The 27,216-nt window shown below is 41.0% G+C and overlaps 1 protein-coding gene across 2 annotated transcripts in view; it reads right to left on the reverse strand.

Annotated features, from left to right (window-relative positions):
* pappaa (pregnancy-associated plasma protein A, pappalysin 1a) overlaps nucleotides 1–27,216 on the reverse strand; it is a 117,349-nt gene that overhangs the window by 36,934 nt on the left and 53,199 nt on the right. For both annotated transcript variants that reach the window (XM_049604391.1, XM_049604389.1), the window contains exons 11-14: nucleotides 11,977–12,087; nucleotides 10,997–11,132; nucleotides 10,378–10,591; nucleotides 6,109–6,283 (exon numbers count right to left, since the gene is read on the reverse strand). In XM_049604391.1, coding sequence (XP_049460348.1) covers nucleotides 6,109–6,283; nucleotides 10,378–10,591; nucleotides 10,997–11,132; nucleotides 11,977–12,087 — 636 coding nt within the window. The remainder of the gene's footprint in view (nucleotides 1–6,108; nucleotides 6,284–10,377; nucleotides 10,592–10,996; nucleotides 11,133–11,976; nucleotides 12,088–27,216) is intronic.

The raw sequence follows: 27,216 nt of genomic DNA on the forward strand, positions 1-27,216 counted from the left end.
CCTAACTCATCATCCACAAAGTCAGCAACTTAAGGAGTAACAATGTTAAATGGCTCCACCTGTACTTAAAAAACTAGGATTACAATGTACTGCCTTCACGCTCATTCACATCAACTCGGTCTTATTCCGAAGTCGTCAAATACTGGCACTTGGGCAGTGACTTCGCATGTCAGACACAGACAGAAAAAAGTCGGCCCTTCGTGTAGGCATGATGGTTGCCGTTATTATGTAACGGCACCTGGTGGTGAAAGTTAAGGGGTGATAAGTCCTAGTAAGGTGGGTGGGATCGGGGATGGATGGCTCCAGCAACCATCGACCAGAAGGTCCGTGTTTGCTTTTCGTATGAATGTAAAGCCAAACGTGTGTGTTGGCTAAACATAACCACATCCATTTGTTGTCGAAGGGAAAAACATCAATTCACATAGGTTTTAGTTCAAGCAGGGGCAGAGCCAGACGAGGCAAACATTTGAAGCTCTGCTCCCCCGGAGAGATATTTTTCTCATTTACCCCATTTAGTTATGTCCACGGTTTTTCAAGTCCTTTGAAATAATAAGAAAATAACAAGCAGCCACCTCCAGGGCAGAAAAATAATACCAATAGGAAGTGCTAAAAACTGCAGCGCTTTAAATGGCCACTTGAGGCTGGCTCCAGAAACCAGACAATATCGGGGCTACTCTAAAAATCAAGGATCCTCAACCATGCCAAGTAAATGTGGCCATTAATACTATGAATTGAATATTAGGCCAACAGAGGAACACTAACTTAGATATATTTTTAGGGAATTGCATAGAATCAGGGCTAGAGCCCCAGAAGCCACCCCAGTGCTCTGGCCATCTCTGGCTTAAATGCTTACAAGGGTGAAGCCCAGTAGAGGTATTCCCTGCTGCCTGCACCATCAGGACAGAATAGGACTCAGACACAGAAAAGCAGGATGCTCTTCCCTCTGCACAGGAGGAGGGAGGGTAAAAAGTGGCACTCAAAAATAGCCCGACTGACCTTAAAGTCACAATGTGTAACAATTTCAGTTGTTCTTTGAGACAAACAAATTTTGCAGTCAAAAGTGTGTCCTAACTCTTTTGGAGTGGGACAAAAACTGGAGCACCCACAGAAAAGCCAGGCACGAGAACATCATGACGTCTGCATTTGGGTGCCCATAAAACATGCACATAAAAGGCAGCTGAGCTGGCAGATTGCCCACTCGAATGAATATGACCAAAATAATATGTTGATATGGCTCCTACTAGCCCTTAAATCAACAAGTCCTCCAACCCATACGCCCACATAAGTCGTTTGTTCCAACCCTCAAATATGACCCACAGGAGCATTTCCCAAAATAGCTCCCCTACCAGTGTCCCCCTACCTAAATGACAGGAAAGGTCGTATATAACAGTTAACGGTTAAAGTTTTAAGGTTAGCGTTTTGAAATGGCTGCAGTTGCACCAAACTACTTCCTTAGGTTTAAAAGAAGATGGTTTGGCTTAAAATAAGACCATTTTTTACTGACTTAACATCATTTGACATACGCCATGACATACTACATAGTCAAAATGACTCAACATTGACTTTTGGTTTCATACAGGACACAAACAGCAGTCTCCTGATTGAAAGTCCTGTGTTTTTTTATCTATCCACCAACCTGACAGGCAGACTTTGTCACCCTTTAAACTACATCACCTGGCTGTTTCCTTTGCTCCTGTCATTATTACTATGGCTACCAGAGGTCGCCTCACAATAAATGGTAATATGGTTTGTAGTAAGCTGCCTGTATGACCTATGTGGTCGTATTTCAGAGAAGGACGGTTTCCCTTAAATTTATATTGGCTATAATGGCTCATTTTATACCAGGAGTTATTTCTTAATGTGTGGAACACTTTCACCATTGATTCAACAAGATCTAAAGATGGTGTTTTGGTCATTAAAAGAAAGTGGATGGGCAATCATATAGTGGGCAAGTAATTGGGGTTTATAGGTTTGTTCTATAGTGGACAGCTGTAAAGCCTGTAGAGCCTGTTAAATGAAGTATCTTTTTAGTGTCAGCACTAAGTGTCCCTGAACCATTTCAAAGAGACTGAGAGATAAGGAAAACAGATAGCAACTAGAGAGTTCTCTCAGTGGAGTGCAGATCTCCGCCAGGTGTGTCTGGGGGCATGTGGGTGGGGAATAGGGAGTGCAGGGCAGGCTGTGTGTCCGGTGTGCATGCATGACAGTGGTGGAACAAAGCAGAGTTGAATCTCACTGAATTGTCCCTGTTGGCTCCCGTAAAATCAAGATGGGGGCAGGATTTTTTTTTTTAAAAAAAGGGATTTATTTACCTCATATCTTGTCTTACTTTGGTGGATCATGACTAACAGGGTATGGAGTTAATCTGCAGATGCTTGGTTCAAAATGAGACCAAACTTTTCTAATGATGTCAGTTTTTGAGTGTAGGTAAGGCTTGTTTTTAGCCTAGCTGATTGCCAAAAATGCTGTTCTACATGACTGGCAATTGTTGATCATGTGCAGCCCCTACCAGCCGGTAAAGAGGAGTGAGGAGTCAGCTGTCATTGACAGAATAAAAAAGATTAGTCAATACAATAGTTTATTCAAAAATTATGAATCAACCAAACCACTAAGGGCTCATTTATGCTCAACATTAAATACGGATCCGGATACGGACGGAGCCTACTGTCCGTGCTCCGCGTTCATTTCGTCCATATTTCTGCACGTTTCCATAAAGCTTATGGATACGGGCCAAACGGAGCAGTACCACCGGGAACCATGGGGGCAGTGTTGCTGTCAGTACCCGATGCGTAGCTCTAGTGAGACACGAAGAAGAAATAACAATTCAATTTCTCTCATCGGCAGTACTAGAGAAAAGAATTCTCCGTCCTCCAGTTGCGATGTATTTAACGGCCTCACCAACCACCGCCTCCTACAACGCTGCCTCTGTTTTTGTCTTTTATGCAAGAGGTACATTATCAATATCTCCTCCACAGTCGCCATGTTTGTTTTTGAGTTTGTTGTTGTCATAAACTTTTGACGCTGGGCTGCCTCCTGGTGGATATATTGGTTTACATCAATGCCAACGTAAAGGGCGCAAGGAAGTATGTGGGCAGTGATGTTAACATCGTTTGAAACGGACGTATACATTTTCGTACATAAAGGGAGCATAAATGAGCCCTAAAGGTCCTTGAGCATACAGACACAAATGTGCACAAAAATTATTAGGCTAATGGGTCCAATAGTATGCAAGATTAGCTGTAGACATACAGATGCACAGACACGGATGAACACAGCACCCCATCCAGACTTACGCCTGGTGGAGATAATAACAAAAGACACATATACAAATCAAGCAAGTGAGGGGAACAGATTTGTTCTGAAGATAGCATTATCTAAGAAGTTGGTGTTCCCAGAACTACTTTGACATCACTGAAACAAGAATGTAATTGGCTAATGAAAGGAGACAAGGTTGTGCTTCACGCCATCAACCTCAGCGCAGAGGTGTGTGTGTCCTTTAAGCACTTGTGTGGCTGAAAAAAAGGGGCATGAACTGAGGGGAGAAAGAAAATCTGAGGTAACATTGTTTTTGTATTTGTTTTTGTCACCTTCTTGTTGTTTTTACATGGGGTTTTAAACTACTATCTCATGTGATGGAGAAGTAAGAGCTGATGTACCCTGAGTATTTGGCCAGATCAATTTAAATATTTCCTATGACTGCTTAACATAAAGCACATTCCCTTTATTACGTCTGATGTCGAATGGATGTGCCCAGAGTATCTCTCAAATCTTTACTGTTTGTCCAATTGCCTTGCAGTGGTACAGTTCAGTCAGTCACAGCTGTGCTGCTATAGAAAGAAACATACAGCTGACCCCCCCAATCTACAGCTAGAAGTGAAGCCTGCTTCAAAATGCTGCATTCTAGTGTCAGAACTAAAAAAGGAAGTTATATAAATTATGGTTTGCAGTTACTGAACAAAAACAACTTTAGTTTACAGCAAATGGTGCCCTGTGAAGCTGCTTCTGCGTTCAAACTACTAAGGCTTTCGGAAGAGACTGCGACTGCCCCTGGAGGGATGCACAACTGGTGAAATCATCTTCCAGAGAATTGTTTCACTCTTTGAGGATATAAGACTGGACTTGAAATGGATCAACAAGCTTGTAATAGAAGACACTCCTGCTATGGCAGACAGGGTGAGTTAAAAAAAGATTGGATTCTGTTATGATAATTATTAACATCAGTCAGTCTGCACAGCTAGTTTGCAGCACCAACTTTTTTTTTTCACCAGCGGCATGTCAGCTGACTGCAATGATTTACTTGTCCTTACTGACATTACATGGCTAAGCTTAAAATGATTTCAGAACTGAGGGAGAGGATTTGGGCATTTTTACAGAGCATCATTTATTAGAATTGACCGCAAAATGCTAATTTGGTATTAAATCAACAAAACTGACCAGATGTGTTTTAATTGAATGAATCGATGTGAAAAGTTATTCATAAATAACAGGTCCTCTAAATACCTTTGAACTGTCAGTCATCATTTGTGGGAAACCTTCAAAGTCCAAAAACTGATATTTGGCACTGCCCTACTTTTGTTTTCTGTTCTCTCCTGCCCCCCCTTCACCCCACTTTCTCTGTACTTTCCTGCCTCTCCCCTCTGAAAAGCATAATTTATCACTAAATGAATTGACATTGATGAATAGCCACAATAGTACACTGTCAATCAAAATCTAATGCAATTAGAAGTTTGTGCAGACTCAATGGAGAAACTATTCGGCTCGTGTTTGTACATACAGCACGTATGGATGTGGAAGTGAATGTGCGTCCGTGCACATACACGCACACATATTTGTGCTTCTTTCCGTGTGCAGATACAGTATGTGCATGTGTGAATAAGGCCATGAAGAGGAAGACGGAGGGACAGCTGAACGACTTTGTGGTTTAAGAAACCCTCCAATTATGACGAGTTACAGATCCCGGCAACAGCCATGTGAAAGATGGGAGAAAGAACACATTGTTAAGGTCAGGATCCTGACTGAATACCAAATAAAATAATTATTTCCCCCTCTCTTTTACTCTATAAAACTCTTGTCTCTCACACAAACACACCCTCACATACAGTTCCAGACTGAAATACACATAAAAACAAAATTTACCTTGTTCTTTAAACCTCCCGTCTCTCTCAGGGAGCATTAATAGATTGTATTGCAGACTTCTTTACAGAGCCGTGGAGAAGGATAAAGCGTTTATATGGCCTTTACAGCAGCTTGGCCTCAATCCAAAAGGTTTACAATGCGGTGTCAACTACCCTGTTTGTTTGTTTACTTGTGGTGCGCACGCATCTGTGTGTATGCTGTATCTGTCCGCATCTGTGTCCTGTTTATGCAGGGGATTGTCTGTACTTTACTGTATGTGTGCTGGTATCGATATGGAAGCATTTAATGTGTGCTGCTGCGAGAGAGCGGTAGCAAATCTCTGCCCTTTAACAGAGACTTCAATGTGTGCGAAATGAGCAGGAATGGAGCGAGGGAGGGAGAGGGAGCAGACACTATGCGATGATGTCATCGTCCCGGTGGAGTAGCGATACAAAGTGACTGTTTGAGGTGATGGTGCAGCATGCTCAGCAAGAGACTAAACACTATTATGTCTGTGCTTGTACGGAATATGTGTGTCTGTGTGTATGTGTGTGTGTGCGTGTGCATGTGTGTGTGTGTGTGTGTTTATATATGTGTAGCAAGCCAGCAAGAGGAGGAGACTGGGGCGTCTCCACTCCTCAGTGCAGCACTCATCTACCTGGATGTTCATGATGTCATCCTCCCTGGAGGCTTGCCGTGCCAAGCCTAGTTTTTGCAGGTGACAAAATAAATGCAGAGATAGAGAGGAGAGCAGAGAGAAACCGTGTTTGCACTCCTCTCTTATGGCCATTTGTGTACTTGAGTTTGCATCAATGCATGTTCATGTGTGCATTCACGAATGCACGTTTGCACGCATGTTCCCATATGCTGTAGAAATGCTTTTGCACTTAAGCGTTTGCATGTGTACATTTATGCATTTATGTGCCTCTTTTTGCACCGAGCTCCTGTGCTGCCTGTGTGTGTGTTTAAACATGTGTGTAGCAGTGTGTTTACCTGGCTCTTGATGATGTCATCATCCTGGTGGACTTGCAGGACGTATCCAGAGTTGCAGTAGATGGTGCAGCGGTCTCCATTGTAGAAGTGGCGGCCAGGGCTACTGCACTTGAGCTCTGCATTGCGGATTAAGGGTTCCTGGCAGTCAATGGCTTCGCACGAATAATGTACACAACTACGAGGGAACGTGTGTGTGAGGTGGGGTGGGGTGGGGGGATTGGTTAAGAAAGTGAGAGAGGGAGAGAGACAGAGAGAAAGAAACTAAAAACCACATTTAAAGTTACAACCAACATAAATTCAGTGTATAAAATAATACTGCAGACACTCAAACATGGGAGCAGTCACACATTTGCTCACAAACAGAAAAGCCACACATTGAACCAACCACATCCATCCATCAATGACTGCTTAACATATCAAATCAATAAACCACATGGAGAAAAGATTGCCATATTTGCTATGCGCATGAAAGGGGTGTCTATATGCGTGCGCACATGGCAGAGCATAGTTTGTGAATTAAGAGCGACAGGATATATTATGTGCAGGCTACAATGGCACAGTTTGGCCACAGCTCTGTGTTGGTAGCCTGATGGAGAAGGCATTTAATACTCTTGGAAGGCTTGGATGCCCAAGGCACCTTTTTACAACAGTCCACATTCTATAGGGTTTCCTTCTGAAGCCGACGGAGAAATAGGGAGAGAGAGAAAGAGGGGAAGGTATGGGGGCATAGAGAGAGGATGAAAGAAAATACAGGTCTGGGGAAACATTGTTAAACTCGCTCCTGCAAGAATGGAATCTCTGTTTTGCTCTTTTTATCCATTTGTTTTCCTGCAGACAGAATTGTTCACTTTTCTACGCTTTTCCTCTCAAATTATAAACACTGCAAATCTTACATATACAACTAGATTTTTCCTTATGTCCTTCCACTTTTCTACCTTACTTTCATTCTCACTGTAGAAAGCAAAAGTAAAACCAAATGAACTCAACAGCTCATGAAGATGCTAAGCTAAGCAGGTAAAGACTGTTTATAAGGCACGAGAGTAGTAGTTCCTTATGTCTAGGCTTTCTGAGGACAAACTGGAAGCCTCCTCTGTGGCCACTTTGGCTCGGAACAAAATCTCCTTGTGGTTTTCTACTAGTCACGCTGGAATTTCTGACATAAATTACAATTAACTACCTGTAAAACTATCCTCCTCCCTTGTGAACGAGAAGTACAGTATACAGCACAATAAACAGTACGTGCAACAAATAGAACATATAAAGTTAAAAAACAATGTTGGAGGTGATAAGTGCGGGGGAAAATGGTGCAAAAAAACTGAGAGAAAAGGGAGAACATATATGCTTTTGCAGACAAGCATGGAACATAAAACTGAGTCATGTTAATAGCTCCTGTTGTTAACAACTCAGGGAAAAAGGGATGTGGTGTTTTGTGGAGGCATAAGTATTACGGGAAATGTGCTGCTCCAGCCCAGGAGAATGAGAGAGTGAAAGCGGGAGGCACAGAAAAGGGAGAATTAAGGAGAAGGAGATGGCAAACAGTTACAGAGAAAGGACGATGACGTGAAAGTAAAGGATGAGGAGACAGCATGGGATAACATTTGATGAAGGGGAAGGAGGAGGAGGAGGGGAAATGTGGAAAAGCAGGGACAGGGAATGGGAATAAGGAGGAAGTAAAGATGGAACTGGGTAATATGGAGAAGAAATTTGGAAAGTGGGGTAAGGACGACAAAATGCAGATGATAAACTGGAGTCGAATGAAGAGAAGAAACAGATCAGCGACATAAAAGACAGAGAGTCCGAGCCAGGATTCTCTACAGATGTTGTAAGGACAGACGGGTAAATAAAAAACTGATCATAATACTATCTGGTTGACTTGCAATCATAAGAAACATTTGTTTTCAACAGCCTCTGGAAATTAGCTGAAGTGGAGGGAATATGAAAGAAAAGAAAGTCAGTGAGAACTCCAGGAGAAAGCAACTAGTCTATGTGTGTGTGTCTGTGTGAGTGCGGTAACAAACAATTTCCTGGCTGGTGCAGATGCACAGCAGTTTTAATCTATTTAGGTGCTCTTGGATGTCTCACTGGCACACAACAAAAGCCACAAACAGCTCTATCTCTCTGCACAGACCCCCGACCATCTATTCTTTGTGTATTGTGGTGTTTATTAGTGCATTTCTTGTTGAAAGGGTTGTGGGAGCATCATCAGTATGAACGGTCTCATGCATGACAGTGGTGTGGAAATTGGCAAATTAGTGACTCCTTGTGTGTGTGTGGTCTGGTTTAACTATGTTTGTGAGGAGTGACTTGACATCATGTGGTTAGTAGTTAAAATTAAAGGTACCAGAGACTCAAAAAAATTGTGAATTTGTGGTTAAATATGTGTTAATTGTTGTTTGGTGGTCTTTCAGCAGCTGTTTGAAATATCTTATATCTACCCAAATTTGATCATCTTTACTTCTTTTTTTTTTTTTAGATGTTATGGATTATTTCATCACACACAGAAAAATGTCCAAATATGGAATACTGCTCAACCTTGGGCAGCACATTTGATGTCTGATTGACAGGTCATTTATTTAATTAACTTGTAAGAGTTCAGAAAATGGCAACTAAGAACCCCATTGCAAAACGCATTACAGGCGAATCATGTCTGCTTTGGCAGGACTTTTCAAAGAAAAGGACTATTTGTATGCAGTGTGCACTTCAGCCGAACTCAATACAAAACAAACTGGGGTGGTAAACAAGATTTAGTGCTGGAGGCAGCGCGGCGGCTCTATTGTTGGAAATTCGCGGAGCTCAGCAACAGGTCCAAATTAATTGCAAATTTCCAGTGATATTATATGTGTTGCCGAGAACTTTTTTACAGTTATAGCTGTAGCTTTGGGGCAGACTTGTAACATTAAACAGCTTGTTGGCATCATTAATTAACATATGCCTCTCCCTCTCTTTGGCTCAAATACACACACACACACACACACACACACACACACATACACAGCTCTTAGCATCTTGTGCCTCTTCTCCATTTGTCTGAATGGTATTCTTGACTTGCATCTTGTGTGTAAGTGTAGTCTGTGCTCTTTCCAGGCAGCAGGGAAGACATTTTGTGGTCGGGGTCTGACTGGTGCTTGGTGGCACCTGGAAATTGCTAGACATTTTCTCTGATTCACAGCCCTCACTACAAACACTTAAAACCTTTCCTGGAGAAGTCAAACTCTCTCAATAATTACACCTCATATTTGTTTATTTCTACTTATGCCACGTCTGTCTACTCTGTGTATACAGCACCTATTGTATGACTGACTCTGGAAGACTGACAGATCCCTCCGCCGTTGCTCTGTGGAGTTTTCTTCATTAATGTCGACCGCTGTGCAACTATGAAGCCTTTTGAGACAGATGTGATTTTGGGCTATATGTAAAAATCCTAACAGCAAAATACAGATCTTATTTTGTCATTCATGGGTTGTCATGTTAAACTGGTGCTTTCAACATGCTCCACAGGTGAATTCTTACTCCAGCATTTATTATAAAGACACAAAAAGAAGTGCTCCTACCATCCTGATGTATCATAACTTTGATGAGAGCCCGTTCTCATTCTCAGTGCATCAAATACCGTTGCTTTGTCATGCAACTGACATAATATAAGGACCGAGAAAGTCCATGTTGAGCTGAACTGGTCAAACAAAACTGGACTTTCAGCCAGGAGACCACAGTTTGTGTCCCGTGTGAAACCAAAATTCGATGTTATTTTGACATATTTTAACGAAATTTACTTACAGTCATCGCTTATATATGTGCGTACATATTTTTGTCACTTTACATATTAAACATATTTATTTTAACCCAAAGGGTAATCTTTTTAAAGCCTAACCAAGTAGTTTTGTTGCCTAAACCTAATCATGCATCAATCAAATGTTACAATGTGTTTCAGCTGTATATCACACAGATACACAAAAAGGTTGCCTTGTGCGTCACTCTCAGACGCCAAGGGGCATTAAAAAGCATCTATATCTGACAATGTCCAAATGAGAATAGGGTGTGTCAGATTAGACTACAGGAATTTTCTAGTACATCACATAGAATCTATATATAGAGATTTGTAAAAATAAACGTCTTAATCAAGTTTCCTGCACCTTTAAGGCAAGAGACTGTGAAAGTTGTGCATGTGTTTGACTGCATGTCTTTGGTTGTGAAGTGTGTGTAATATACAGTATGTAGGCCTCATGTTCACCAGTGTTCCATGTGTTCCATTTCCCTTTTTCTCTGCCTCACCTCTGGCCCGTGGGGTTGTAGATCTCATTGCTCTGGCAACCACTTATCGTGATGGGGTCGAAGGACTGGAAGGAGCGCAGGCCTACTCCGGAGATGGCCACGAGCCGAGAGGCAAACATGACCAGGATAGCCTTGGTGTGGTAGAAGGCCACTGACAGGTCATGGCTCACTGGGATCACCAAAGGGTTGGTGCGGCAGCTGAGACGCCACTCACCTGTGGAAAGGACATTGGAGATGAAGAAGTGACAAAGAGAAAAGTACATTGAGATTGAGGTTGAGGAAGCAAGGGACAAAAGCAGAGATCAGAAGGAATCAGAGTGGCAGATTTCTCTTAAAAGTGAATAAGGAGAGAAGAAAAGGCTGGAAGAGGGGGCTAAATAGCAAGCTGGTGTTGAAAGAGTGATACAGTAATCTAATGAAGATATTTGCATAAGCTGAAAAGACGGATGAGACATGCTCTTAAAGGGGCTTTGCTGTATATGATATCTGCTCAGCTAAAACAAGTCCCAGTTAGTTACAGTAGGTAAAGCTCCTGTGAGCCCAGCTTCCCACTTAGTCACATTTAGCCATCTGACAGTGGAGGTGAATAAAGTTCAAAAGTATAGAAGACAGTTCTCACCCAGGCTATGGATGCCCTCTTTGGTGTCCACCAGCTGAACAGTGATGTTACACTGAGTCTGGTCAAGGTAGCCAGTCCCATCTGCAGCCAGATGTATGATCACTGCTGCTGCCACCATGGGATGAGAAAAGTGGGCCTGAATGAAAGAAAACATGACATATAAAGTCAATTAAAATGTTGATAACTTAAATCAAATGTACCCTGACTTTCAATGTCTTTCTCTTAGTTGTTTCTAATTTGAATCATGTTTCATGCATCATATATGCTGTCAAATTGGTGCGTAATTCTCCTGCATTGCGCACTCTTAGCCACATTAATGATGCCATGCTGTTATCATAACCAGGAGACAACATCTGGGGCTCAAAAATGCCCAAGTGCCAAAAACTGCCATTCCTCAAATGGCCACTTGAGGTTGGTTCCAAAAGTGAATCCATCCCCATAGACCCCAGTGTTAAAATGCTTTACAGCATGTTCAGAGCCTGGTACCAAAAAACAGTTTTAGTCTTTATAGCTAATTTTAACATTAATGACAACTGTATAGGGTGATTTTTTATATAACTTACCTGTTTAGATTATATTAAAGCTAAAAGTTATGTATAATTAAGGGCGGGCCACCCTCTTGTCTAAATATGGTCACTTCGGGTCACTTGTGACTCCAAAAATCCAAGATGACAATGGCCAAAATGCAAACTCATAGCTTCAAAACAGTCCCCAAACCAATTGATGATGTCAAGATGACTTTGTCCATTATTTTCATCCAGTCTATAGCTATAACACACTGCACGGTACTGCAGTAAAGAATGGAATGGACTGAGGATAGGAAACTCGTCAACACAAGGTGGAGTGGAATATGCTATCTTGCCCTTGTCCATTATCTTTTGGGCACCACCCTCTGAAGTTGCATATCCACATGAGGTTAATGAGCCTATTATCTTCAAGTGACAAAACATGACACCAAAGTCTTTTCAGATAGGTCTCACCTTGAGCCAGTAGTTAGGATATCCCCAGGTTGTCTTATGGGCCTCACGGCAGGGGAACCATGCATACTGGGACACTCCATCTGATAGATCAAACACCTTGGACTGACATGTCTGGGGAAACAAGAGAGGGAAAAAATGGTCATTATCGTTTTGTAGGCCGAAACATTTTTTTTATGTGATACATATCAAGAAGGAATAAATGTAAGATAAAGTTGAGGAACAGATTTATTTCAACTAGACACAATATTTCTTTTAAAAAGCACTCCAGCCAGTTACCGTCCCTGAAAAGCTTGCTCCTTCTTTCAACGTCATCAAAACACATCAAAGCTAAAGAAAAAGTAAAGAGTTGTTGGTTCAAAAGATGACATGCTAAAATAAAATAAAAAATGTGCATTTGTCAAATAGCTAACTTTTACACATACTTTAAAAAACCATGAGCTTTAGTTATGTTACTGTACTGCCGGTAAATGCTGTGACCCCTGTTTTTCCACAGCTGTCAGCTGTTTGTCTGCTGTCTGGCCTGACGTGCAACTGACGTGGATTCTGTGCAGGACTGTTTGTTTGTGTCTTGTCAACAAACCCGGCAACCTGTCATGTGCCGCATGCCCCATGTCCCTCTCTTCTTCTTGTCTTTGATTCCCCTTCTTACCAGTCTCTGCATGTTTTTGTGAACTTACCTTGAGCTGGCTTTTTATACCCTGTCATGCCACACCTGCCCACTAGAAGCCCTCAGAGAGTTTTCCTGATTCCATGCAGCACCTGAATCAGTCACATGTGTAACACAGCTTTTGTGTATTTTCTCAGAATTTAACCTCTTTAGATCCAGATTTTGATTGAACATTTTGAGTATAATTTTTTTTAAAAAAATCATATTTTTTATTTACAGATTTGTATTGTGGAGATAAGGATCAGCAACATTTTACTGAGATACTGTTCCTTGAAAGCAGCCTGTGTACTGGTAAAAAAAAATAAGTAAGATGTAAAGTTGGTGTTGTAACAGATTTGAAAATCTGACTTTTATTATTAATAAATATTTATTAATATTGCTTGAACATACTATACTCTGTCAATCGATGTGATAAATGGCAGTCTGACATGCATAATAAAGACACTTGTGTATTCACAGAGGCTGCTGAATATGGCAATCAGTTCAAATACCAGTGCACTCAATATGACCAGACATCTGTCCTACCACAGAGGAAAGCAGGAGTTGTGAGTTATGGTGATGACAGTGAATGGCAGCTCAACCTCACACTTTACCACTCTGTGTGCCTATTAGAGACAGTGATAATGGTTGGGCAGAGCTTTAAGGGCCCTAACAGACCAATCTGACTGTCAGCTGTTGGTCAATGTTGAGCTTTTGGTGAGCGTCTGTAGCCCTAGTTTTTGTGACATGTCCTGCATTGTTGGCTATAGTCGGCCCTTGTGTGCTATTTTTGGCCGATTCCACATATTGAATTGGCGTTGGAAACTATGGAGCCCATTGGTGAGTGAAATATTTTTGATTTGGCATTTAAACTGCATGTGAAGACACATGGGAATAAGGAAAGCAAACAAATGGCTAAAGTCAAAAGGAAATGAGATCAAAACAAACTCGGTTGCAGTCTCTGCAGTATGTTTAGGACCTACTCTTTGGCCGAGCTGAAGTGAGGCGACACAACAGTTGGCATGTCGCGGCCAGTTCTTTGATGGCCTTAAAAGGATAAGGACTGCAAGTGAATTCAAAGCTCCTCTAGTATTCAGTCATTGTATTTTCTATGATGACTAAGTCACCTCGTTACTGTGGCTTTGTTGACATACAGAAGACCAAAGGAACCCCTCTAGGATTTGTGGCCCACGTGTTATCACCTCATTAACCTCGTTAGGATGATGTTTGGTAAAGTAGGGTGAGAAAACAGACAGGATGGAGAAAACACGAATGTGATGATGCAAACAGTGATTTTTAATAAAAGTAAGGAAATGCAGCAGAACACATTGGTAAAAGACTGTTGAGCAATAGATAACACACACTAAGGGGAGAGAGGGCACATACTCAAGGACGGTGAGTTTCGCCCGCTGCCCTGAGCTAGTGAAATGAGACACCAGTAACATGAGAGTTTTGCTAGAGAGGCTACTGTAAGATCCTGCCACCGTGGAAAACTGGCCAGACCAGCTATCTGTCTATATATCTGTCCCCTGGATCTGTTGACGTGACCTTTCTGTTCAGAGCTGAAGCGGCAGAAATGAGAAATGCAGGTGACAAACACCTGAGATCAGTCGCCATAAGACTTTGTCCCAGCTTGAGTGCAGCTGCGTTGATCTCCATTTTGTATTCAGCAAAATACAAAGTAATGTGCTAAATGTTGATTAAATATGGTAACTTCATTGAAGGGTTATTGTGATAGAGTCCAACGTCGTTTCCCAGCCCAATTTTGACTTTGCTCTGGGGCTTGGCTTAACTAAGCAATATGGTTTAAGGAGATCGTAGGCTGCTAATGAACTGGAGTCAAGAGGAGTTGCTTCACATTTCTACCCTTTTTCTGACAGGCAAAATAAAAAAAAAAACCTTCCACGTGCCAACTGTGACTTATTCATGTAAACACAGGTGGTACTAGCTACACCTTCCTCCACCCCCCCCCCCCACCCCCCAATCTCCTGGTGTGTTTTTCTAACTACCCACTGTTCGAGACAGACAAACACTGCTTGGCATGCCAAAGCCCCTGCACTCAAGCAAACAACCCCTGTAAAGCGTCACACCAGTAGGAGGCAATTCACAAGTCTCCCATGGCTCATTACACTTCCTCTAACCACATCCCCATGTGATGGCAAGAGTCAAAGCACTCTAAATAGATTTGTCATTGATTTAATTTAGTCATTAAAAGAGGGGGTAAGGGTGGTGATGGTGATACACTTTTACACCCATCTAGCACTCAGCCAAGCAAGGCTTGATTTTATCCATTCATTCATCAATACACACTTATCATTTCCAGCGTCACAAAGGTCTGAGCCAGCACACATTAGGTGAGAGGCTGGGCACACCATGGACACGCTGCCAGTCTATTACAGGACTGACGCATAGAGACAATTATTCTTACTCACTTTTACACCTACGGGCAAATTAGAGTCATCAGTTAACCTAATCTGTATGCTTGGACTGGGGGAGGAAACTGGAGAACCTGGCGGAAACCCACACAAGCACTGCTCTGTCTTGAAAACAGATCTTCATGTAGACAGTTAAAGTCCATTTTGATACGTGTTGGGTTTTTCTTTTCTGAAATAAATGTGGCTAGCCTTTGCAGTCACATATATCACTTCTGGCTATATGTGAGCTGACACACAGTCTTAGCTGTCAACATTAATCTACAGGCTCAAGTCCATGATTCCAAACATCAAATCTTTGTATCAATGTTAAACCTAGCAAATGTTTTTTTTACTGGAACTTCAGCAGCGCTCTGTCTCCTGTATGCATCAGTTACTAAAGTTTGCTTTTCCATAGAAAATTCCAATCCAACTTTCTTCAAGAACTCCAGAGCGCAATCAAAGGTTCAACCTTTGAGCACACCGCTAACTTTTGGACTTTGTAATCAGGTTAATTCACCTCCCTTCATGTTCAAACAAACACACTTTTCAAAGGCTTTTTTTCCCCCTTTGCTATTTCTGTTGCTGTTGTTTAGAGGGCTTACGCTACAATGAGTCATGGTTAATTGAACAAAATGCTTTTCTTTGAAAAGAAGTGTTTAATAAGCAACCTATCAGTAAATGCTTTCATAAGCACAAAAATAATAACCACAGCGATAGAAATGATAAACCTGACAAACAACACTACTTTGCACAAAATAAGATAAGATAAACCCTTATTGATCCCCAGAGGGGAAATTGGGCTGTTACAGCTGCACAGAGAACGCAAGAAAGTAAAAGACTAAATAATAAAAGGTATGAAAAAAACTTAACTAAAATTAAAAAAGAATAAAATGAAAAGATAGTAAAACTATACAGGAACATATAGAGACAAAAACCACAAGGTAAAGTGACAGTGGTGGTGAAAAATAGCAGCAGAGTCAGCAAGTCTATGTTAACAGTGTACACCAGACTGGTGATATGATCAGATAATGGCACTTAGTGTCTGTATTGACATAGAGATGTTATATAAATATAGTATAGAGCATGATGCAAAAATCTGAATTTAGAACACAATATAGTGTAATATGACAAATTATGATGGTATACGAGATATAGAGATATAGTGTTATGTGACAACTGTTGGGTGGTAACACCACAAACAAGTATAAAATGTAGTTTTTTTTAAGGAGCAAGTAAATGTAATGTTTCTTTTTAAACTTTACCTCCACTTTTTACTTGAGTATATTTTTTAGCCAGTTATTCCACTACATTTGCTATGTATACTTTTGTTACAACTAGTCTGCTGTAAATGTGGGCCTTGACTGAAGGGGGGAGAGCATGCGAGGAGCACTTCCATTGCAGATGCCTGCAAGAAAAAGAAGCACCATCTGTCTTTTGACCACAACCTGATCATGACGGAGCAAAACCCAGAACAACGGCAGCTTCCAGTGACAATCCCTGGCCATACTTTTTATACCAAAATCTAAAAAATGGCAAATGTTCTGATGAAGAGATATTTTAAACTCCTCTTCTAACCTCCACAATGAATTGAAGTAAGCTGCATATTCTGTGGGTGAAAATGTTAGTAGCTAGCTAATGTTCATTCATTCATTTTCCGTAACTGCTTATCCTGTTGGGGGTCGTGGCAGGGCTGGAGCCAGTCCCAGCTGACATTGTAGAAAAGGCAGGTTACACCCTGGACAAGTCGCCAGACTATCACAGAGCTGATACATAGAGACAGACAACTATTCACACTTACATTCACACCTTTGGGCAATTTAGAGTCACCAATTGACCTAACCTTGCATATGTCTGGACTGTGGGAGGAAGCCGGAGTACCCTGAGGAAACCCACGCTAACACAGGGAGAACATGCAAGCTCCGTACAGGAGGGCTCTCTCATCCTGCTGTGAGGTGACAATGTTAACCACTGCACCACTAACCACTGCTAATTTTTCACGTGTAGCTTTAATCTTTGATAAAATGATAATACCGTAAACTTATCATGGTCTGCTGGACTTTTAAATCGGTGTGCTTTAGGATACAGTTAACCTAATGTCATGCTAACTTAAACGTTCACGTTACTTTCATAACTTAATCATTGCCACCACCTGAGTAATTTGAGTAATTGTACTTTTACTTGAGTATAGATTTTCAGCACTCTACTCACCACTGCTAATATAACCCTAGGAGCAGGACTGAACAGAGTGTCAAATAAAACAGTATAAAAAAGTACAGTATGATAGACTATGTGTAATATAGTAAGTGTTTTATAATTTCACTTAACCTGACATTATTGTGCACTGGAAACCTAAAACCTAATTTAGGATTTAATAGCTTTAAATTACAGATCATTTTCATCAAGTTTAGCATAGAGAGTTTAATCTTAATTATTTGTATTGAAAGGAAATGTCCTAAAATCATGCCAAACATCCAGCCAGTTCTTTCAACTCACAAGTAGCTAGTTCGTCACAGTTGAAAACTGCTGGAGATCAGTGATACAAACTGACAGTAAAAGTCACGTGCATTGATTAATACACTGAGGAGAGAGGGATGGAAGCCCAGAAATATTTATAGCACTCACTTTATCACAGGTTCAATATCAAAACCTGATAATTCTACATATAATTTGCAAGTTTATAGCATATGGCTATCGTTATTAATATACAAAAGCTACTTCAACCAGCTTAGCGACTAAGGCAGTGGATATACGCTGTTAGCCAAACATCTGCACAAAACATCCCTGCATCATCATCGTAGCATAAACTTATTCTGGTATAGAGAATGTAACTGTTATTGATAAACACAAGTCAGCTTGTCTTTATGTCTTTGGCGTGCTTTTTTTCCGGCCCCTTTTTATAATCTGGCTCAGAAACAGTATGATTTTATAAATGAACTTTTACGGCTAATACATCAGCTGAATCCAATGAGAGCAAATAAAACACAGATGTGATTTCCTCTATCGCAGACATACTGCAAGCTTGATCAATCAGCCCGCCCTCTAATATTAGGAATATTAAATCACTGGAAAACAGTTGGAGGAAAAAGTAATTGGTGTCAAAGACATTATTTACTGTATCTTTGTAAGATGTGGGATTCAGAGCGCATGGAGATTTACTGTAACAAGAAAGGCAACACAAAGGTTTGCATGTGCATGTGTCTAGGCGTATGTGATATAACACCAGTATAATCATCATAATAGACCTTTTCTATGTGTTTCCAATGGATTAAAAAAAAAGCACTGACTTACTTTTTGGACACCCCCAACAGGGAAGTGAGGCTGAGGTCATAAACAGGGCAAACCCTCAAAAGAAAAGATTCACGTTAAATTGCCACCCATTCAGGCTCTGAGCTTGAATGCATCATACAGGTAAAAGAAAAACACTAAATGCAAATTAAGTAAAGAAATAACACATATGCATCTAAACTAAGGCCTGTTTTTGTTTGCCCTCCTTCAATCTGTTATGCCTATAAAATATACCACCTGCCAGCAGACCTTCAAATGGATTGCTTGATTACAACTACAATATCCCAGCAGGTACTGTTGACAAAAGACAGTCAAAAGAAGTCTCTCAGTTGGAAAAAGTAAGAGAAGGATATGGCAAATCTGTTGTTTGTGGGGTAAAAAATGGATGACTAAAACTGTTGCAAGTGACAGGAAAAGCTAATGCAGTAATACACATAATGTGTAATACCTGTTTTGAATGGATTTGCCTCTAAGTGGAAGTTGTTACTCTTGCGCAGAGAGGCAAATAGGCGGCCTATTTAGTGAAATAACAAAATGAAATTATTACTTTTGATAGCCTCTCATGCCCCCACTCATTCTAAACACATGTCTCTCTTGTTCTAATTCATAACAAGGACATAACAGTCACTCGTCCAGGTACATAACTCAAACACACACACCAAACACACGCACACTCACACACAATCATACACAGTTACACACATGGTCTTAATTTGTACCAGCTGGCTAGTCAGACTGGCAGACAACAGCCAATCCCTGGTCTGTAGACACAAACTGGTGTTTGTAAATCACCACTTCAGATAAAAGGAGGGCTAAGTGTCTCGAGCCAAAGGGGAAACCGGATAAAGGTAAGGAGAAAGAGAGAGCACAACTATCAGCCTCATTAGCCTGAAAAAATATGCCTGTACTGTAAAAACGTTCATTAAGAGTATAAAGAAAACCTTCATTAAGAGTATAAAGAAAACCATAAACTTGAAGAGGGGGAATTAGAGAGTGGCGCTGTTAGTAAAGACAGAGTAATGACAATAATAATGGCTCTAATAGCATAATGTACCCCAACCACAGCCTTCTCCCTTGTGATGGAGATTTAGTGCCAGGGTGAGGTTAGATCACCTCTGCAGAGGGATGCCTGCACATAGCGCATATCCATGTACAAACACATACGCGGATTCAAAAACAAACATACACACGTGCTACACACTCCTTGGCTCCAATACTGATGTTGAAGCCTCCAGATTGTCAAAATGTCTTATCTTGGATTGAAATCAATAAACCTCGCAGACACACACACACAAACATGGGCCATATGTTCGCGGAAGACTATTGAGGCCCTCAGCCATTTAGGAGGCCCCGCAAAGGTCCTCCCTGTCTCCTGCAAACACTAGAGGAGCCCAGGAGCTTGAGAGAGATCTTCGCTCAACTCGGGACCTTTCTGTATTTACTTTGTATTGAACAAGGGACATCACAAAGAAGAGAGAGGTGAGTTTTCACATCGGCATGCTGTCTTATTATAAAGCCCTGCCACACCTAATAGGGTCTATGATTAAACTAGTTACTGTAATACATTAACTAGCAAACATTTCTGTGTCAATGTCATGACAAATCACTAACAGTATAAACATGAATTCAGTCTGACCATTTGTACATCAATGAGTCAACCCGTATTATGCTGAATTCAAACTCTGGAATCTTTGTTTTTCGCGCGCGTCTCCATGGTGATGGAGAATCAAAAAACAGCCATTTATAAAGTGTCACACAACCCGTGCTGTATAATCTAAGTCTCATGGTCATGTACCTTTTTTGTTTAGAAGATTAGTTCAGTATCAGCGACGTCAAACAAACTACCATTGAGGCAGTGGTAGGCCAGCAGCTCCTGTGTTCAGCAAGGTAAAAGTACTCTATCTAGCAATGGAGTCTGGCTTTTAAGACAGCATGGATAAGTTTCACTTTTAGTTCTGTTCCCAGTCGGAAAGTGCTGTCTGCTTGGGAAGTACTGAGAATACGACTGGACAAATGAGACTTGGATTATACTGCACGAGTTGTGTGACAGTTTGTCAACAAATGTTTTGAAATAAGCTTTAGAAGTGTTTAGGTGTTGCAGCAGTTTGATGAAAATCAGTTTTGTTCCCATCTGCACTTATCTGTATTCAATATGAAGCTCAAAAATGATGTCAGTATGAGCTTTGGTTATGTACTGTTGAGTTGTGTTGTGATTACGAGAAGCATCTTCACACAGACAGACATGAAGACGCCATCATGACAACATAATGTCTTACATACTATGTACCATGTGGAAGTATGCAACAACATGAGTAGATACTATCAGTGGATTGGCATGTATGAGCATTCTGTCGTTAAGACTGTTATCTGTGTCAACCAACTTTGCCACAATCCCCTTTGTTTACATCATTTTACAAGTCCCCATAGCCCAAAATGACTCCAACCCCATCATCTTAATTGGATAGTTCATATTTTTAAGTAGGGCTGTATAAGGTACTTATCCATAGTCCGTGTATTACAATAGATGACAGTTGGCACACCCCCAGTCTGTAGAAACAAGCAGGAGTACTGCCACAGAAGCTAATCAATTTATTGCTATGGATGGGTGCTGTAGCAAAATGTATTTCAGTCACCTAAAAAAATCAGTGTGTAAGTGTACACTATAAAATATTTTCACAACTTTACCTTGCAGTTGAACAGCCCTTTCTAATGGAGAACTGAAACTCCATTGACAAAAACAGTAATTTTACCTCACAAAACACAGGAGTTGCTGGTCTGTTGTTGCCTCGATTGGATAATTTGTATGTGTTATTGTGCGACTTTGGTGACTCCAAACTAACCTTCTAAAACACCAGAGTCGCACAATAACACAAACAAACTAACCAATCAAAGCAGAAGCAGACCAGCAACTCCAGTGTTCTGCAAGGTAAAATTACGGAGTCTGGTGGCTTTGAAGAGAGCATGGGTAACTGATTCAGTTCTCTGTCAAAAAGGCTATCTGTCGGCAAGTTAAAGCAGTGCAAATATTCTAAATATAGTGTTCACTTAAATTGGTATTGGTATCTTTAAAGGTGTGCCTTTTTAAAGTGGCTTAAATACGTCTTGCTGCTTCTCCAAAATAGGAGCGTGCAGACAGCCATGACTATGGATACGTACCTTACACCTAATTATCCGAACTATCCCTTTAAGTCTATATATTACTTTTTCCTTCATTTAGTCACTTACTTAAGCTGTAAACATAATCACTACAGCAACTAAGCCCCTCGTTCATTTTGCGTGATCCGTCCAATCACTCCTGGTGTGCCAGGAGTCTACCTGCTGAGCATTTCAGAGTTTATTGTTTGTTTTAGATCCTGTTGTATGCCTCTGTAAGGTCAGGCAGTGGCCTAGTTTGTTTTATTTTTTTCTGGGGAGGTGGAAATTTTGGACACATGCAAATTAAGAAAACAATTTCCCAAGAGAATATTTATCCTGTCACCACACCTCCTAAAACATGTTTATTTCCATCTAAAGGTATTTCTCTTTCCTTTTTTCCATTCCTCCCTCTCTCTTTGTTAAAGGCATATACTGTATACGAATTTGAAGCCTGAGCATGGGAAGCAGGAGTGAGCATCTGTGAGGCATTTGTGGAGAGAAAGAGCAACAGAGAGAAACTAGTATGAGTTTCCAAGCACCATCCCATGGTTTACTGGAATGCTGGTGAGCGCCTGGTGTGTGAGGTAATGTCCTGTCACCCAGCCCCACCCATACCCACTGAAGCTCACCGTCTCATTGGTCCAGGGCTAATGATGGGACACTTCCATGGCCTACTGAGAATGGGCTGTAAAAGTTGGTGAGTGGGTGCAATTATGCAGTTTACCTATCCCACTCTCATCAGGGCAGACATGTGTAGTGACTGGGTGGTAGGGAACCCGGACCACAAACTAATGTATAGGGATTGGTGAGTGTACAATGCCAGCAAGTTGAAAACAGATGGGTCTGCGGAGAATATAAATGTCCCTCAGTCAGTGGCCCCCTATGCTCCATAAAACAGGGCCAAAACCCTGCATATTAACAGCTTGAAAATGTTATGGGGGGTCATCAGTGCCATGAAAAAATACACCAGTCACAATGAGGTTTCCACATGGCAGAACCACAATAATAATTGAAACGGGAGAAGTAAAAGGGAAAAAGGAACGCCATCCCAGAGGTTTCTTTTTAATGTTACCACACGCTTATGTCACTGGCACTGTGCCTGACGAGAGCTGTGTGGTTTGGGGGAATGTTGGTGAGGGAGACAGTGCCAGAGAAGCTGGCCTTCCTGTGCTGCTGAAAGCAACAGCTCGGCTACTGTATGAGCTTTTGTTTTTGTGGGCATGTACGTGTGTGTGTTTCAGCTTGTGCAACGGTACGTGCAACTTTTGCCTGTGTGTTTGTTTGGATGTATATGTAAAGTGTGTGTATGTACAATCTGCAGTAGCCCATATGCAGTATGCATGCATCCCTGAAGCTGAAATTCAAGTTATTTATTTCTCAAATGCAAAACAGAAGCAGTCACTGAAAATCTCAGGGTTTCCTCAAACAATGCTAATTGAGTTTCTCTAAACAAAAAATCACGAGTAAAAACGAAATGCAAGTTCATGTATGGGTTAAATATAACATCAATAAACAATGAAATAAAGTGATATGAGTAGGGATGGGCAATATAGAAAATCAAACATCATGATATCTTGACTAAATACCTCGATATCGATGATATTGACTATTGGTTCTTTCACACAATATTTACACAATGACATTTTTGATAGATAATCACAAGTAATATGGTTATAATGACTAAGTGGGTAAAGGCAAATAATAGAACAGCTAAAGTCTTGTATGTTCAGAAAACTACTTTATTTGGCTGTAATAGAGTCTTTAAAACCAGGAAAAGACAAAAATTGCAATATTACAAGATCCAAAATCTTCATATCATGATATTGATATAAAATCGACATATTGCCCAGCCCTAAATATCAGTAATATAAACATGTGGTAGACAGTTATACCATGGCTGAATCCAAATGTCCCCCCTTTGGACTTGTGGTCTGAGCCCTTGCAGACTTAAGCTGTACGTACAGTGATGAGTTCACCGTCATCATGTTAAGTCCGCAAGCCGCTAATAGACAGCCCTTGAGACTGTTTTTACTCGTTACCGTGGAAATATTTGGGCAACAATTACAACGCTGTAACTGCCGTCTTCTCACCTATCCCTGTCAATAACAAGATATAAATCCCGTGTACAGGGTTGTTTTGTGAGGGCACAAAATACATTTCTGTATAACATACAGACTGCAGACATTCAAATACAGATATGTTTGTAAATAAGGACTGGGTTATGATTAAATAGATTGGGTAGGCCTATTGGTTAGATCAGAAGATCTTTAGTTGTTTTTCGGCCACTTTTCTAGCCATTATGTCTGGCAGGGTAGGCAGCAATAATACAATGTATTTTGATTCCCCTCTATAGCCTGTATTTCTACATATTTCTGTATCATGATGTTGAATATTATTTCTGGCCTACACGATTCAAGTGTTGTTTTAATAGGCTATAGTAACTGTTTAAACACACATAAGTATTATTTTTTTAGTCGTCTATTGAAAAAAAAAAACTACCACATGACGTCCATATTGCAATGAATTGTGGGCAATTAAATCAGTGGAGTCTGCTGAAGTCTGCATCCCATGCAGACTCTCTGGAAGTCTGCAGAAAGTCCGCTTTAGGCCCCTTGTGGACTGGAGGAATTGTGGAATTGGACAGCACTCCCAGACTTCCCAGGAACGTGCCCGTAAAGTCAGCGAGTCCGCAAGTGAGGTGCAGTCTGGACATTTGGATTCAGCCCATTTGTCTGCCCTTAGAATGTACTCCTTCAGTTTACAGCTGTATATTTGTCAACCTGCCTGTTTGAAGAGCAATGAGTCGCCTAACATGTAAAGATAGATAGCACAGTAAAATTGTTGTGGAACTCAAAATGTAAACTGTACTGGTATTAGGCACATTAGATAATAAGCAAAAATAAACCAAGGTATATCAATATGCGATTCCATAGCTCTCCAAATTGACAGTTTTCAACTAGCCAATATACTTAAACAGCATAACTGAATTCCTGAAATTCAGTTATGGCTTTGAGTTTTGGTGCCACCCCAAGACTTTCAGTGGCCCCATCTTGCCACCCCTTGGAAAAATTTCTGAGGTTTCCAGCCAGATGCAGCCAGTCAGGATACTGCCAGTGATGCACCTGTAGAGTGCACCACTGAGTGTGTGTGTGTTTGCACACTGCTTGCTATTTGGGACCTGGTGCAAAACTGGGCCAGTTATTGTTTCCGTGTTTTTAACGGCCATAATAGAAATAATACAGTGTGTCTCTTCCCCCTCTCCTTTCCCTCTGAAGCATTACTCACCTAAAGATAAATGTGCTTATTTAATTCAGACCTTATGCACATATGTTTGTTTTACATGTGAAGATGGGTGAACTTCATATATAGGCAATTTCTTGCAGCGTGAGAGGACTAAAATGTTATCCCTTCTGTTGCTTATGTATAATTAAGGGGAGTGTTCTCCAGGGGTGCCCAGGGGTTGCGTCAGAGATTGCCTGGGCAGCAGTCCTCTCTGGAGAAATCACCTGGCTTCCTGTTTGATCTTAAACTTCGAATGCACATGCACACTCCCCACTTACACAAACTCATCTACACACATGTACGTGAAGGCGAGCAGCCTTGCGCACGTACATGGGCACATGCACACACACAGGTTAGTTGCTAGGGCCAGTTCTCCAATCCAATCCCCCTAGAGCAAGTTGAGCTGGCTCACCATATTCCATGGTGTGGTAGTGGGGGAACATTATGTTCTGCTCCACAAAGACAGCAGTAGTACATTTCAGTCCCCTATGGACCTGCCCTATAATCCTGCATGGAGACGACACTGTGAGTGTGTGTGTTTGCCTGTGTTTCTCTGTCTGACTACGTACCTGTGTGTGAGCTCCATCAGAAAGGAAAAGAGGATCTTTTAAATAAGCTGATGCCACCTTACTACATTAACACATAGCCCTGTATTAGAGATCTTTAACATTTCGTAATGGGTCTGACACTGTAAGAGGTAACAGAAAGGTTAAAAAAAACTAAACCTGGCAAGAATGTAACACTGGCAGTTAGGGATTTTTTGTGATCACTAATGGATCTCAACTTTATTAACTTCATACATTCTCTGGTGTCCATATGGGGTTTTGATTGGATCAAACTGCTCATTTGAGGACATTTTAATGTGGCCGATAAGAGCGGTTTTGGACCACTTTCTACTTTCACAATAATTTTATTCAATGATGTATTTTCTTTTGAATGCAGTAAGACTGTCGGTCAAACTAATTTCCAGATTGTTTTACCTCCTATTACAACCACTAACCCCATCTGTTCATCCATCTGCCATTTGTGTTTCTGACTCATTACATTATTTCATATGTCATTTCAGCCATAATGTATCTTTATATAGAATTTTCCCACGTCCTCTCACTTCTGCAGCTTTTACAGCACCTGCCTGCTGTTGGCTCTTTTGTCATTTTTCTCAATGTGCATGTTGTGCTTTTACTTTTTTTTTTTTTTTTTACACACATTGCCATATCATTACGTAACTGTTTCCCTAGCACAAAAACATTACTATAGCACTGCCACAGTGGACATAACTCTACAAGTTAGTGCTGGGATTCACACTGTCTGACCCAAACATGCATGTTTGTCATTCTTACAAAGAACTTTGCAAATTTACATTCTGAAAAAATAGACAGCAGACTACTAAACTCTTGTGTACAAAACGACAGTATGTATTCATGGTCCTATGCACCATTCATTCTTATGTTGCTGAACCCTCCCTCAGCGGTGGTTTCAATGTGGGAGCATTCACCCATCCTTCTCCTTGGCTTTGCTTTGGTGCGTGAAGATTCAGAAGTTAAGAAAAAAAAGTTTAGCTCTCATGCACAAATGCTTTATGATGAGATTATCATTCACCATGACATTTAATGGATAAAAGGATGTATTCCAGTATCGCTCTCAATCTATGTTCGTATGCTTTACGGTAGAAATATATTTCTGTGGATACCCCTTGAACACACACACACACACACACACAAGTACGTAGCACTTGAGATTTCGTGCAGATACATGATCTCTCTTTCTCCTCAAGTGCCTTCTTGTGCTGTTGTTACTTTCTTGCATCCGCAAAGATCCCTATCATTGCTGCCTGCCCTGCTCTCTCTCTCTCAGATACACACACACACACACACACACACACACACACACACACACACAGTATCAACACTGTCTTTAGACATCAAACGGAACTGATACACAAAACCAGTACAGGACTTGTTTACTAGATCAGAAGGAAATGATGTACTATCCCTCGCCTTACCTCCTATATATTCATTCAGAACAAAAAACATTCACAAACACACAGAGAGGTGGTTACACTTTAAGGTAGTATTGTCCTGTATCAGGGAAGCACATCTCTATCCCAACTCCACCCAAGAGCCGTGCATCATGAACATGGAAACATGATGACAATGTGCTGTTGGTTTCTGATTAAACTATGACTTCAACTCGCACAGACTCACTTTCACAGCCAGTTTCAACTGCTTGATAACTTAGCACTAAGGCATCTGCCATTCAGTTATCCATTGGGGATGTCAAGTGTTATAGTCATTATGCTACTTATGACTGAGAATAAAATTCAAAATATATATTCAACAAAAGACAGAGTACAAGTGGAATATTTGGCAGAAAGATTTCTATCCATTGCAACAAGTCATTCTAATGAAACAAGTAACTGCTCTACAGATTGACAAATAGCCCACTCCGTAAGTGCCATCCAAAACCATTACAAAGGTT

Source organism: Epinephelus fuscoguttatus, linkage group LG18 (genome assembly GCF_011397635.1).
Source record: "Epinephelus fuscoguttatus linkage group LG18, E.fuscoguttatus.final_Chr_v1".
NCBI lineage: Eukaryota > Metazoa > Chordata > Actinopteri > Perciformes > Serranidae > Epinephelus > Epinephelus fuscoguttatus.